This window comes from Alosa pseudoharengus, unplaced genomic scaffold, assembly GCF_046254945.1.
Source record: "Alosa pseudoharengus isolate Yale_2024_CS ecotype anadromous, Long Island Sound unplaced genomic scaffold, YU_APseudo_1.1 YU_APseudo_1.1_scf_17, whole genome shotgun sequence".
Classification (NCBI taxonomy): Eukaryota; Metazoa; Chordata; class Actinopteri; order Clupeiformes; family Clupeidae; genus Alosa; species Alosa pseudoharengus.
The window spans coordinates 38,229,194-38,244,728 of NW_027468640.1; the positions used below are offsets into that span (position 1 = coordinate 38,229,194).

General features: G+C 41.1%; 2 protein-coding genes across 2 annotated transcripts; one reads left to right on the forward strand and one right to left on the reverse strand.

Annotated features, from left to right (window-relative positions):
• The first annotated feature begins 3,124 nt into the window (after nt 1–3,124).
• On the forward strand, nt 3,125–3,937 carry LOC143128151 (BTB/POZ domain-containing protein KCTD11-like). The gene has a single exon (XM_076289823.1). The coding sequence runs from the start codon at nt 3,125–3,127 to the stop codon at nt 3,935–3,937; it is 813 nt and encodes a 270-aa protein (XP_076145938.1).
• A 515-nt stretch (nt 3,938–4,452) lies between these two features.
• Nucleotides 4,453–15,457, reverse strand: asgr1a (asialoglycoprotein receptor 1a). Its single transcript, XM_076288428.1, has 8 exons — nt 15,364–15,457; nt 11,847–11,961; nt 9,077–9,178; nt 7,056–7,151; nt 6,360–6,431; nt 5,367–5,518; nt 4,868–4,977; nt 4,453–4,636 (listed from the first exon to the last, which is right to left on the reverse strand). Exons 2-8 carry the CDS (start codon nt 11,944–11,946, stop codon nt 4,465–4,467), a joined length of 804 nt encoding a protein of 267 aa, XP_076144543.1. The 5' UTR covers nt 11,947–11,961; nt 15,364–15,457; the 3' UTR covers nt 4,453–4,464.
• Between the last annotated feature and the right edge of the window lie 78 nt (nt 15,458–15,535).

Consider the following 15,535-nt stretch of genomic DNA (forward strand, 5'->3'; position numbering starts at 1 on the left):
ATCTCCTGTACATCTTGTCCTTGCAGCTTCTGTTCACCATTGAACTGTAACAAATGGAGTTCACAAACTGTAATATTTTGCATCAACTTGCTTATCAATTAAGAGCTACTCCATTTGCTCGTCACAAGGCTCACAAGAATCTATGGACTGTACGGTTACGGAGTTCTTAATTACTAAAGACTCACTCAGCAGTAATGAGCATTTTGTAATCCATGTACTCCTCTTGCAAATGTCTGGTGGTGGTTATCTAAATGTAATCATATTACTCATCTCTTCGTTTCTGGTGCCCGTACTGGCTTGGTCGCATTTGTGCAGGTCATAATCTTTTCTATTTCTTCTGCACTAAACTGAGTTTCTGCAACTGCGAGCTCATCGTCCCCCGAGCATTTGCAACTGCAAGCTCTATCCCGCTGCACTGACCCCGAGCATCTGCAACTGCAGGCTCTATCCCCTGCACTGACCCTGAGCATCTGTAATTGCAAGCTCATCGCCCTGCACGTCGTTAGTTAACCCTTAAGCTAAGCTTCTGCAAGCACTAGTCACTCAAGCAGTCTTGTTCAATGGGTTGAACATCCGTAAGCTCAATTCCCTTCCATAACTTTAATCATAGAATTCGAGTCACAGGTGGTTGAATCCATCATAATAATAATCATCATCAAATCATCAGTTTATTCTGCTGTCTGTCTTGCTTTCTCTGATTCATCTCCCGAGTTCAACCGGATAATACAACATGCACTGTTTAATATTGGTATGCTCTATTTCAGAGAGGATGACCATCTAAGCATTCTGGTGGGTATCTTTATTTCTTATTCTTTGGGGGTAGGCTCCGCCCCTGCCGTCTCATACCGGCAGGATCTGCAAGGGTCTGCACACTCGGTGACCTGGACCGAGGACGGGGCCTATGCCAAAGACTGTCTTATTGTTGCTTATGCCTTTTGTATATCCTTTGATGGATTAAAACGTGTTTTAACTTTCATTATACCTCCCTGAGTCTTTTGGATAGAAATGGAAGCGTTGGCGTTAAATTCTGTAAGGAAGACTCAATGCATGCGTCACTCATTCATTCATTACTTCTGACCAATCACCAGTCTGCATCAGCCTTTATAATCACTTTACTTTGCACCTGCCTGTTGCTTTCAGGTGCCGATTTTCGATGTTCCCACCCTCCCTCCCTAACCACCACCAGTTTGGCCTTGTCCAGATGTCCAGGGGGTAGGCTCCGCCCCTGCCGTCTCATACCGGCAGGGTCTGCACACTCGGTGACCTGGACCGAGGACGGGGCCTATGCCAAAGACTGTCTTATTGTTGCTTATGCCTTTTGTATATCCTTTGATGGATTAAAACGTGTTAACTTTCATTATACCTCCCTGAGTCTTTCGGATAGAATTACTGTACATGTAATGGAAATGACCAGACTTCTGCAAACTAGTGGTTCAAAATATGGCCGCCACTCAGTCCTGCACATTTTCTCCACAAAATAAATCACGCTTCTATTGCAATCAATTTGGCTCCATCTCCTACTCCAGGCCCTACTCTTGGAACTTTTGTGTATGTAAATGAGTGTGTGCATAGTGTGTGTTTATTTTTGTGTATTTGTGTGCTTCTGTGTGTGTTCTCTTGTGAGTGCGTATGTGGGGGTAATGAGGTGTGTTTTTTTATGTGTGTGTGTGCCTGCTTGCCTGTGTGTGTGTGTGTTTTTAACTTTTTGTGTGTGTGTGTGTGTGTGTGTGTGTGTGTGTGTGTGTGTGTGTGTGTGTGTGTGTGTGTGTGTGTGTGTGTGTGTGTGTGTGTGTGTGTGTGTGTGTGTGTGTGTGTGTGTGTGTGTGTGTGTGTGTGTGTGTGTGTGTGTGTGTGTGTGTGTGTGTGTGTGTGTGTGTGTGTGTGTGTGTGTGTGTGTGTGTGTGTGTGTGTGTGTGTGTGTGTGTGTGTGTGTGTGTGTGTGTGTGTGTGTGTGTGTGTGTGTGTGTGTGTGTGTGTGTGTGTGTGTGTGTGTGTGTGTGTGTGTGTGTGTGTGTGATGGCCCCCCATGAACGGAATTCCACGGAACTTGGCATGCATTCAGAGGGTGTCATAATGATCATACACTTCAAACGTCGTGCAGTTTTGGACATGTCAGCCAGAGATACCTGCAAATACAACGCCTCGTTTTTGCTTTTTAAATTTTAAATAGGTGCCACTATACCTCAAATGAGTGGATATGGGATGGGTTGACATGGTCCCTTGACAGCAACATACGAAAAAAAGTTGGTCATTCTAGCCCAGGCCCTACGGTTCTCGAGATATTCACAGAAAACTCTGTCCGCCGGCCTACCCTCCTTTCGGACAACGGTTCCGTGTCATGCTTGGGGCTACATGCCCACCAAGTTTCGTGCAGCCCGGTCTTTCAGTGTCCCAGTAATCGTTGTCACAAAAAAACTGGATAAAAACAAAATCCGGAAGAGAAAGAACTGACTAATTATATTATATCATATAGTTATTAAACCTTGCGCGGCGGTCATAATAAATCCACTTAAGTTCAGTGAGTGGTGATAGGTATGCTGTCCTATATAGGCCTACACTTTATACCGTACCTAGTGTATATTTATTATAACTTTATTATTGAATTAGATCATAGTTCATAGTGAACTGAACTATTATGTCACTCCTTAGAAGTCTAGGTACAAAGTTCTTATAATCCTCACTGGCTCGCACACACAGGCACAATGGTGAGACGTGTTGCCGTTATCGCTGACACAATGACACACTGGTCCACACTGCAACAAGTGATTTAAAAGATAGGGGAAAGAGACAGAGAGCGAGAAAGAAAAGAAACTGACACAGACAGACACCGTTTACTTGCGGCCAACAATGTGGGTTTTGTAAGTGCAGTGAAAAATGCACGTCTCGGGATCACGGTCAGCGGGATACAGAGAGGGGTAATTAGTATGCCGTCCGAGAACCAAAGTGTGAACAGACAGAGCCTCCGTTACGTAACTCAGCTGGGGACTCAGCTGACAGCAAATGAGGCAAAAGAGACTTTTTTTAAAGAAGCAAACTAGTCTCTCCGTGTTGAGTGCTGTGTAAGCTACGCATTGGAACATCCAACAGGTCCAGAGACAACTCCAGCAGATCTCTGTGGTGTAGCATGCTAAACACATCGGATAGTAACGGTAATTCACCGCGGGACCCAGTGTCTGTCAATGTAGGAGGAGAGGTATACACAACTACTCTGGACACCCTCACCCGTTGCCGTGACTCCATGCTTGGCGCAATGTTCACCGGGCAGATCCCTTTACTGAGAGACCGGCGTGGAAACTTCTTCATCGATCGCGACGGGAAAGTTTTTCGCTACATCCTCAATTACCTGCGCTCCAACAGCCTCGATTTGCCTGAGGACTTTAACGAACTGGCGCTGCTGAAGCGCGAGGCGGATTTCTTCCAGATTCGCCCGTTGCTTGATGAGATTCGGCGTCATGAGACAGGTGGTGGTACAACAAGCTGCCGTGCCGCTATGTTAAATGTCACCACGGAAAGTGAGATGCGTGTTCTGCACTTCAACTTAAAGCGTGGTCCTGAAAACTATGAGTTAAGGTCGTGCGCTATACGTGTTCATGTAGCCACTCTCTTCTGCACATCTCGCGCAGTCCTCGATGTTCTGTGCGCGCGTTTTTCATACACAGCAAGAGACGGTCCTGTTTCGCCCCAACCAAGCAACTCCCGTCAGAACTGCCTGCGTTTGGAGTGGGTCCCATGCCCCGACGAGCTGCCTCGAGACCAGCACGAGAAGCACGGATTCCGTGAGCTGAGAACAGAGTCTGCTTCTGAGCTGCGTGATTCGCGCGCCTTCATGGAGGAACTACTGCGAGTTGCTTTGGGAGAGGGTTTCCGAGTGGACTCTGTGTTCCCGGACCCCTCAGATATTCTGAACTGTAATACTCTGCGGTTTGTGCGATATTGAGTCGCGTCGTAGAATAGGCTATCAAAGGTCAACTGTTTACCATGTTTTCTTTCTTGTTGTGAAATTACTTAAATACTACAACTCTAAGCCTATATTTGGATAGGCTACACATGCCTCTGCTGTCAGTTCCCTAATGCTGTCATCGTTAGAAACACTGAAAAGCGCACACAAACACAAAAAAATAGTTCATATGGTCGTCTACTATTATCACTATTTGTAGATTCAATTAATTCTACTTAAAGAAACAATACATATCACTCAATAAAGAGTTTTGTAAGCAATGTTGTCTCCCTATAGTGGTTTCATCGAACCATCAAAGATGAACAGGTGGAAATGGAGTGAACTGATTTTGGTAACAGTCTCTTAACCATTTGTGTCCTCATTGCCAACCCAGAGCGTATATATTAAATATATTTACATTCAAATTGACCAATGCAATAATCAAACACCTGCATCCATTCTTTATCAATTCATAACATGCATATGACGTTTTCACACATAGATACACAGTCTTTAGATGAAGGACACTAATCGGTGAAGGGTTTCAGGTTGGCGCTGATTGGAGCTTTGCAGACATAGCGGTAACGACGGGAGCAGTGGTCGTCATTATAGCGACCATCTCTGTGAAAATGAGCACAGTCTTCACCCCCGCCCAAACCATGGAGACGCCAGTCATCTGGCTGCCCAGGCATCCATTCACTGAAAACACACACACACAGACACATATACAGTTCAAGACTGATGGACACACACACACACACACACACCATGGAGTACTCACATTAATTTAGTGATCATCCTAGAATCCAACTACCATATAAAAGTATGGTATCAATCAATTTTTACATTTCAGTCATGAGATTACTTACTGAACACACAACTCACACAGAGAGAGAAAGAGAAACTGAAAACACAGGCACACACACAAACCTTCTCATCACAGTGTAAGGTGTCCCATCCAGCCACTCCCATTCTCCAGTGCGCTCGTCACTCAGACCCAGCCAGTAAAACATCGGCATCGTTCTGCTAATTACAAAGTGCTGTCATGGTAATAGAGAGAGAGAGAGAGATGAATGAAATATTAAAGGCATTCAGTATAGGGTTTGATTCTATCAGTGTAAACTCTGTAGATGAAGTAGTTTTATGGCAATGTTGAAAATCATGTTATTGTAACAGTAGTCAGTAGGTAACTGTCAGAGCTGTGCAGTGGGTAAAAACATGCTAGTGATAAAAAAACTAGCACCCATGGCTTTTAGCCTCCTTGCTAATGTGCCTTCTTCCCGTGTCCAAGGTTGCCAAAGTTCAAGTCTGGGCCAAACTGTGCCGCTACCAAAGATCTTAAATACTATACAGATTTCTCGATGAACTGACTCTGTGCTGTGTTGAGTTGTTGGGTCATACGTTTGCGGCTTGTGGTTGTGTTCTGTACCTTCTCGGCAGGGCTCTTGAGCACGAGCAGAGAAGCCCCGTGGCTCACACAGCTGTCCCGGGAGCTGTACCAGGACATGCCCTCTCCGGAGAAGAAGTAGCAGTGAGAGGAGTACGCCACCCAGCCCAGAGGACAGCACTCCATGTTAGTGTCTACATGCGCATGTGCACACACACACACACATGGACAACATCACACACACCCACACACATGTACATGCACAAAACAATCCCATACCCAAACACAAGCACACATATGTAATATTACATGTACATAAACACAGACGTGCATATGCAAAATCAACCTCCTTACAGAAAACACTTTTGTTTGTATTATATGTATATATGTATATATTTATATATCCAAAATATGATTCATTATATATTCATATATTAACACTGGAATACTTTACTTTACAAGTATAACATATGATTTTTTCCATCAATGCTAATAAGGATAGCTGTCCAGAAAATGTTTTGTTAAACAACTGAAGTGGTTAAAACTTTTGCATACTGAATACATACTGTATGTTTGTCTTTGTGTGTGTGTGTGTGTGTGTGTATTTAGTCTTACCATTCCTCATCAACCTCATAAGACTACACTTGAACTCTGACAGCTGGTTTTCCAACTCGGGCAAAGACTTAACTGAATCACCAACTACACACAAACACACACATAGAACACACACACACACACACACACACACACACACACACACACACACACACACACAGAGAGAGAGAGAGAGAGAGAGAGAGAGAGATGTTACATATACAGAAGCAGACTCATAGATTGAATCCATCACATATCTCACACCATGAAATCCAACTCACTTCAGAGTGACACAGAAAGAGTGCAACATGAGAGGAGGAGGGACAACAGACAGAGACAGAAGGTTCTAGCAGAACAGAGAGAACATGATAAGAGGAAAGGCAGAATCAGGGCAGCAAATGCAAACACACACACAGATGCACACAGTGAAAGATACAGTACCTTTATCCAGTTCTTTCTGCATACTCAGCAGCGAGAACTGCAATCGATTGATTTCTTGCCTATTGGCGACATCTGAAAAAAAGGAGTATAATTAGTGTGTGTATGTGTCTTTGTGTAAGTGTGTGTATTTTCATTTGAGAGTTTCTGCAGTGTGTTGTGATATAATTAAGATATCACTGATAATCTGCATTATGCTGCGTAGTAAAATGTAGTATCTGCCGAATCATGCTTACAACCTCATGAGGTTTATAGGTTAGCCAAGGTCAAGGTGATCGCTACAAGCCATGCAATCATGATGTTTTGTACAGCACCCTCTTCTGACTGTCTGTCTGACTGTCTGTCTGTTGTGGCAATGCCTTCAAACTCAAGGGGAATTCTGTTTCAGATCAGTGCTGTCAAAAGTGTTTTTGATGAAAAAGGCTTGAGGTTTAATGTGTTATGAAGTCGCAATGTCCACTTTAGTCATATTTGGCTCATTTAATTTGAACTAGCAGGCCACAAGTCATTATATGCAGTATGAATAGAAAATTTACATTCACTGTATGTGTACAACTGGTTAATTCATGCTTCCTCAAAGAACTGTTGAACAATCATTAAATGATAACTTCAATTTTGTACACTCCTTTGTATCACGGTTTACTCAATAATGCTTTTAATGCAGTCTTGGTCTGATTTCTCTATACAAGCTTGACTTGCCTTTGTTTTCAACAGACGAGATGAGGGCCTGGTAAGTATTGTTGATGCTTGTCAGACTCTCTTCTAAAGCAGAGAACCTTCCAGAAGCCTGACCATCTACACAGCATACACACACACAGGCACACACACACATATGGACACAGATAGTAACACATACAGAAATAGAGTGACCCAGATGGATACAGAGACAGAAACAGACACAAAGACAGAAACAGGAAATAGTTCATTTAATAAAAAGCACAACTAAATAAGATCAACATCAACATCATGCATGAAAACAGGGGCGTGCAGAGACCTTTGAAGGGGCAGGGGCTCAAATTTTTAAAAAAGGGCACATGGAACAAAATTTTCAGAAAACGTGTTCAGAGATCATAGGCTATAAGGCTACATCTTATTGATTAAATTCAAAGCTAATTTGATAGCCTAGAAATTTAGACGCACCCTAGCGGCAGCAAATAGGCTATGTTATTGCCTAGGCTTGTCAGGCTATAATTGTAATGTTTATCATAGTGAACTACCACCATTAGCAAGCTGGTGTCTTGCAGATTCACGTGCTGTGCGTGTGGCCACTGAGTGAAATGACACGTAATGTAGCCTACTGTAAACAGAGAACGACGTGTGGAGTTGGGTTAGTTAAATAACTACAGTAGCCTATGTCTAAATTGGCTTATGACGATTTAGAAAAGGTTTGCCTACTCTGTTTTAACTAGGTCTACTAACCTAAGCTACTATAACATAGTAACCTAAACAGAATATGTTATGAACGTTCAGCCTTAGATTTTCGAAGCTGCCAGGTTATTGAAATGGATGGACCATGACATGGTTAAAACAGGTTTGATAGCCTACTTCATTAAACATGAAACAACTTTAAACATTTTATTCTCTATCTCTAAGCCAGTGTTTTTCAACCTTTTTTGTGCCACGGCACACTTTTGACACTTAAAATGTCCCACGGCACACTAACATCCTGTGTGAAGAAAAAATAAACATACCATAGCCTAAAAATTCAAATAATACACAGATATGGCCTTATTATGGCTTCTATGCAAGACCTGCTCAATAAAACAAGTGCCCTCTGTTACATTTTTTGGTGACTATATCTAATTTAATTGTTGTTATGAACTGGATATGTGATGATTCTGTGAATACTGGATATGGGGCCCCCATTGTACAATGCCTGCATACCACAAATAGTGCAATCATACAATCAATGAGAGCATGTGGTTATAAATTCTTTGATGCAACAGTTGCTTTTCTGGACCAGTGAGTGACATTTGGGTAATTTTCTGCGGCACACCTGATGATCTCTCACCGCACACTAGTGTGCCCCGGCACAGTGGTTGAAAAACACTGCTCTAAGCTGAATACTATTGCATGTTCAGATAGTCTAACTGCCAAGTGACCTTACCGTGCACAGAAACACAGAACATTTTTATTTTTGCACATTTCTAATTTCACAAACTATTAATGAGACATTTTAGCGAATATTCACGTTGGAACTAGCGGAAGTATTACACATTTTAAAAAGTAAAAAACGGGTCTTGTTAAAAGGGCACTTGGACATCAAAGGGGCAAAAGTGCAGGTGCTAGAGCCCCTGTAGCCCCCCTTCTCTGCACGTGCCTGCATGAAAAGGAAACACAACTTACTGTGAGTCGATAACATAGGAATATTTGAGAATATATTAAGTTGTGCGTGCGTGCGTGTGTGCGTGCGTTCCCTTCTATGGAAGCCTACTAAGTCAATCACAGCCAGCCAATGACGTTTACTCAATCAGATTAATAATCAATGGGGACAAGAAAAGTTTAAGATTTAAGTAGCAAAAATAGCACGTTTATAAAAGAGAGAATATGAGAGATATCAGCTTAAGTTTAGAAAACAGTTTAAGCCTACTCTTGCATAGTAAAGGATAGAGATAACTTACTATTAAAGAGAAATGGGTAAAGGCTGTTTAAGAAAATGGGCGGACATGGTGAAGGCTCTATGACATACGCCACAGTGCGTGCGTGCGTTTGTTACTCACTGTTCATTGCCACAGTGATGATAAGAGCCATGAGTACAATAGCAATCAGGGAGTAGACCACATATAGCCTCCACCGTGAAGTACTTGCAGGTGGTTTATCTTCTAATAGACACACAGACAAAAACACACATATCCAGAATACAGATTACAACTGTTTTGTTAAAAACATCTAAAATGAATAAATAGCATTTTTATGTAACATCAAATGTACGTCTACTGTATGCTCTGTGTAATCCAGCTGATGCAAACCAGCTAGCGCTTGGCCACTCTCTTGTAATACTGAGATGTACCATGTGTGGCCACTGTATTAAATACAATGTGTGAGTAAAGAGAGTGATGTGTGGCTGTGTTCAACATAGCTCACGGAATTCCACATAGCTCCTTTAAATTACATCACCACCAGGAGCTGTATGTTGCAAGAACTGGCCAACATACAGCTGCAATGGAGGCTTAAGGATACAATGGAGGCTTAAGGTAGTTGGTTGTAATGGCAGCCATATGACTGGCAGCACTGCCTCATTAGTAACTAGATGTACTGCAGAGCGGTACAAAATATGACCGCCGCCCAGTCCAGCATTTTTTTTTCCTACTTTGTTCCTTTTTTGTGTGTTTGTAATTGAGTGTGTGCAGAGTGTGTGTTGTTTTTGTGTATATGTGTTTTGTGTGTATTTTGTGTGTGTGTGTGTGTGTGTGTGTTTGTGTATGTAGGTGTGTTTGTATGGGTGCATGTGTGTGTGTGTATGTGTTTGTGTGTGTGTGCGTGTTGTGTGTGTGCATGTGTAGTGTGTGTGTGTTTACGTGTCTTTGTGTGTGTGTGTGTGTGTGTGTGTGCGTGTGTGTGTGTGTGTGTGTGTGTTTATGTGTGTGTGCATGTGTGTGTGTCTTTATGTATGTGTAAGCAAATCAGGGAACCACATACTCTTTGCGATAAGTGCCATGGGATCTTTAACAACCATGGTGAGTCAGGACCTCAATTTAACATTCATGCAAAGGAAAACATCTCCTGTAGTACAGTGTCCCTGTCACTGCAATAGGACATTGGGAGTGATATTTGTTTGGTGGCTTTTGGCCACAAGGAAGAGTGCCACCTACTGGCCAGCCACCAACACCACTTCCAGCAGGAACCTACTCTTCCAAGGAGGTTTCTTATCCAAGTACTAACTAAGCCCGCTTAGCTTCAGTAATTCAGCAAAGTCAGGGTATCTGCTGGTCTGGCTGCTGGCTAAAAAAAAATGGTGAAAGGCATATATGATTCTAACTGTCTCACTGAATTGCATTAAGCACACTCAATTCTCACTGGTATCTGCTAGACAACAAGTACCAAAACATGATTAGTTCATAGATTTCACATGTAAAATACATTTTATACAACCCCACCCCCATCTTGCCTGTTCATAATTATGAGAAATTCTTGAATTGTGTGCATGTGTGCGTGTACGTGTTTGTGTGTGTGTGTGTGTGTGTGTGTGTGCGTGCATGTGCTTGTGGGTGTGCCTGTGTGTGTGCATGTGCATGCATGTGTACATATGTCTACTGTGTCTGTATGTGTCATACGTATGATTACTGTGAATATATGTGTGTGTGTGAATATCTGTTTATGCACATGTGTGCATATGGAACGGGTTAACATGACCCCTGGAGGCAAACATACGCAAAAAATTGGTCATCCTAGGCCCTACGGTTTTCAAGATATTCACAGAAAACTGTTGGTGTACGGTCACTAAATGTACACATAAATTAATTTATTGTATGGTCCCCCATGAACGAAAGTCCACGAAACTTGGCATGCATTCAGAGGGTGTCATAATGATCCTACACCTTCAATTTTGTGCAGTTTTGACCATGTCAGCCATGACCGTGGCTGACATGGTTTTTTGCTTTTTATTTTTTAGGTGGCGCTATACATGAATTGAGTGGTAATGGGATGGGTTGACATGGCCCCTTAAGACAAACATACAAAAAAAGGTGGTCCTCCTAGGCCCTACGGTTCTCGAGATATTCACAGAAAACTGTGTCCGGCCACCTACAGGCCAGTTGGTGTACAGTAAGTAAGGGATAATTCCCGATGAGGTGTCCATTATCAGAAATAAATGGACGACGCGGAGGCGTGAACCGTCCGACGCGAAGCGATGCTTCCGCAAAGTCCATTTATTTCTGATAATGGACGCATCGAAGGGCATTATCCCGTTTATACCATGGTCACTTACAAAATAAATAAATATGAAATCAATTATTAATACTAAATGAGTTTTAGAGCTAAAATCGTTAGTTTTTTCAGCTGTTTACAGTTGATTCCATTGTTGCGAAGCCTGCCTCCAGGCTCAACCGTCGTCCTACTATCGTTGTTATAGTTACCATTCATAAGCATTGATATGGAACGGCGATTAAACTTTTTTTTACCAGATCTACTTCATAGGTGTAGTATATCACTTTTTAAACGACACCCTTTTCAACCTAGACCATGGTATAACATAATTTAATTTATTGTATGGCCCCCCATGAACGGAATTCCACAAAACTTGGTGTGCATTCAGAGAGTGTCATAATGATCCTACACTTCCAATTTCGTGCAGTTTTGACCATGTCACAGATACCTGCGATTACAACACCTCATTTTTACTTTTTTGTTTTTAACTAGATGGCACTATACATAAAATGAGTGGTTATGGAATGGGTTGACATGGCCCCTTAAGATCAACATACAAAAAAAGGTGGTCCTAAACCCTACGGACCCTACGGCGCTTCGCGGCGGTCATAATTATATATCTACCTTTTCTCCAGAAAGCCTGATCATCACTGCTCTCTGTGTTGTGAAAATCATCATGGTAGTTATTAGTCACAGCAACTGCTCCATTTGTGTCGTCCTTCATTGCCAGTGTTAGAAGCTAGACGGACAAACAAGCAAACACATGCAGAGTATTATACATTAGCCATAAAGGATGATGGAGACCATAGTCTGTGCATTCATATTGTGTAAAAAGACCAGGTCCGCACAGATGAAAGTGTTTGTTAACTGTCTTAATAACTGGAACAAAGGTCCACAGAAAGTTATTAAGTACACATTTTATTAAAAACTCATCCACTTGCAAGGTTGTTTAGGTCTCCCAAGAGAGAAATTTGTTTCAGATAAGGGTAAAGGCTAAATAAAGCTTGCTTACTTGCTTGCTTAAATGCTTGATTGATTGATTGATTGATTGGTTGGTTGGTTGGTTGGTTGGTTGGTTGATTGATTGCTTGATTGTTTGATCCAAAGACTCTTGCATTACAGGGAATCTACATTTTTATCAGAAAATGGGCTCTCTTTCATGACAGAAACACACTTGATGATGCAATTGTACTTTATTAAAGCAACACCAAAGCACTTTTCCTCTGGCGCACGCACGCTATTTGTTTATCCAGCACCGGATTTGCAAATAACGTCCACAGACAAGGATGAGTATGTTGCATGATTTTATGAAAGTATGTATTGAAGTAAGTCAAATTTGTAGTTTCTTATTTCTCATTCCATCAAACTACAGACCCGCTATTTTGCAAAATTGCATATTGCGGTTATAGCGAAGCGAATGCAGAAGTGCCGTTCACCCTGTTATGAGTTGATGAACCACTGAAACAATTTTGGAAACATTATTTTAAGGTACAAAAAACTCTTTGGTGTTGCTTTAAATACAATCCAGGCCAATCCTATCTTTGTCTGCATATCATTTGTTTCAAGCAGATTTCATATTTATTTAACATACAGTCAGTGTGCTATCCTACTCAAAATTATTATAAAGAATGGTGTGTACATTGTCAAGTAAGTGGAAATGTGCATGTTGGCTGTTTTCTAATCCTCCCTATAAAAATGAACATGATTGGGGAACTGAGACTTTTGACTCATAATGATATAAGATGTGTGTGTGTTTTTTCCCCACCCGAGGGGAATCGCAGGTCAAAGAATTTCCCTTATAGCTGACATATTTTCACATGATCTTATGATAACAAAAGTTAGAATGCTAACTAGCAGTTGGCGATGTCATGCCTTCTACATTTTGCAGATTGGTCCATATGTGTTGAATTGCCTGGGCAGCTATAGGGGGAACAGTTCATCTTACCTTTCATGACTATAAACCTTTGTGAATTTGAACATAACATTAAAAACTAGGGCTGTCAAGTGACTAAACAAATAATCTAATTAATTACATACTCTGTGATTAATTAATTTAAATTAATCGCATGCATCCATTTTTGCTATAAAACATATTTTAAAAACAATTTTGGCAGATGAGTGAATCAATGAAGCGCCAAACAAACATCACAGACTTTAAAGTTCAACGTGTCTCTCTTTTATTATAATTTTCCCCTTGGTGCAGGCATCAGTGTAGTGCCTGGTGTCAGATTTTTAGCATGATAAATGCCAATGACTGAAGTTTCCACTCACTGTCAATATCATCAAGAGGTGTGCTAAGGAAATTCCTTACTGTAGAAATAGTAGAGAATGGTGCTCCTGTCAACAGGAGTGGTCTGGGCATTTTTTAAAAGTAGGCTAAATGTTTCATTCACAGGACCAAGCAGTGCTTTCTCGTCTGTCTCCTAGAGTCACTGTAGCCAGATTGCACTGGGTCAAATGTCACTATGAAATGTGATTCAGCGTTATTTTTTTAACGTGTTATTCTTTCTGTAAATAATTAATCAAAATTAACACATTATTTTGACAGCCCTATCAAAAACTAGTACTAGTACTAGTACTAGTACACTACTACTATATCTCCATATTGTTCTCAGAAAAAAAATCAGTTTGTCCCCATGGAGCAATCCATAGAGTTTCATGTAAATTCTTGTGATAGAACATTTACTGAAATTACTTGGCTACAAATTTGACAGTTTTTATCATTTTACAATTTTCAAAACATTTCAACTCTTCCGAACTCTAGCATCAAATATTTCTAACACAATTATGACAAAGACACTGTCATGTTCTGAGTGTCACAATAACTACAGAACCTAACATCAGTGCTAAATAAACACTATCGTCAACATAGAGTATGAATACCATTGTCTTACATAGACACAGCAAGGCAAGGGAGAATACTCACCTGGACTGGACTGGTGCTTAACTTCAGCTGGGTGACTCGATATGTGACTAGATATGTATGTGTTTGTGTGTGTGTGTGTATGTGTATGTGTGCGCGCGTGTGAGAGACAGAGTGCAAGTGGAGTGTGAGCAAAATGACAGTGCCAATGTGAATCTTGCCCTTTGAGCAGTATCGTTTGTGCATGAGTATGCACACCATACTTCTGGTAAACCAGAAACAGAAGATCAGGGTGAACTATTGCAAAACTATTATGTATTTGTATTGGTATTGATATCCACAAATTTAAGAATATGTGCTAGCATTGATGTAAGCCTGTTGCATTTAGTAATTAATGAGATACCAGTCGTTTGGTTGTGTGTTTATATGCACTTAGAAATGCCCTTTGAGTTGTAAATAAAGTGTGTGTGTGTTTAACTTCAACCTAAAATCAACAGGGCAAAATCCTCACAGAAGTTTTTAGTTTTTTTTTGCTCTCTGTCCTACTCTCTTAAAACAAGAAAGGGCAAGACACAATCGCGAATGTAAAGAGAATAGGTTGCCAAAATTGAGATAAAGACTAGACTGCGAGAAATACCGGACTATTGTGCCGTTGGACAAAGTAGCACAATAGTCATAATGTAATGGTATCAAAGTTAAGAGAATGTGAATGTATGAGGTTATGTAGGCTATAATAATAATAATAATAATAATAATAATAATAATAATAATAATAGTGTGTGTGTGTGTGTGTGTGTGTGTGTGTGTGTGTGTGTGTCTGCGTTATAATGTAACATGGCCAATTGTCGCGTTATAAGGCTACAAGCCAACGGGAAGCACTTCTATAAGAGTATAAAATATGATTTTTCCCATCAATGCTAATAAGGATAGATGTCCAGAAAATGTTTTGTTAAACAATTTAAGTGGTTAAAACTTTTGCATACTGAATGTGTTTGTGTGCGTGTGTGTGTGTGCGTTATAATGTAACATGGCCAGTTGTTGCGTTATTAGGCTACAAGCCAACAGGAAGCACTTTATTATTTCACTAAATTAAATTGTGTTGCATTTGGAAAACAATAATGTGTGCCTACGTGCAACAATCGACAGCATATTATTAATCAACTTCAGTTCACCCTAACCAACAGAGCATCTTCTTTTCAACATAGGCCTCCTTCGAGTAGGCTAGAAGTCGCAAAGGTATGTGAACCAGTAGTATGGGGGGCCACTACGCATACACACTGGCGACCACAGTTTACCCCCAAACACCACCCCTCTGGGAAGAAGATGGAATTCTTCAGACGTGGCAAATGCGAAGCTCCTAACTTTCGTCTCTTTCAAGAACTTTCCTTGGCCGCAGGGGCCAGATTTTGAGAAGATTCCTTCTCCATTTGTCTTTCCCTGATAGGCTGTA

Excerpts from the sequence above, each read along its gene's own strand:
- LOC143128151 (XM_076289823.1), top strand. The coding sequence starts at position 3,125 with ATGCTAAACACATCGGATAGTAACGGTAATTCACCGCGGGACCCAGTG.
- asgr1a (XM_076288428.1), bottom strand. The coding sequence starts at position 11,946 with ATGAAGGACGACACAAATGGAGCAGTTGCTGTGACTAATAACTACCAT. Across the intron at positions 9,179-11,846 it reads TCAGGCTTTCTGGAGAAAAG|AAGATAAACCACCTGCAAGT; the intron begins GTAGATATATAA and ends TGTGTCTATTAG. Across the intron at positions 5,519-6,359 it reads GCAGAAAGAACTGGATAAAG|ACACTAACATGGAGTGCTGT; the intron begins GTACTGTATCTT and ends ATGCGCATGTAG.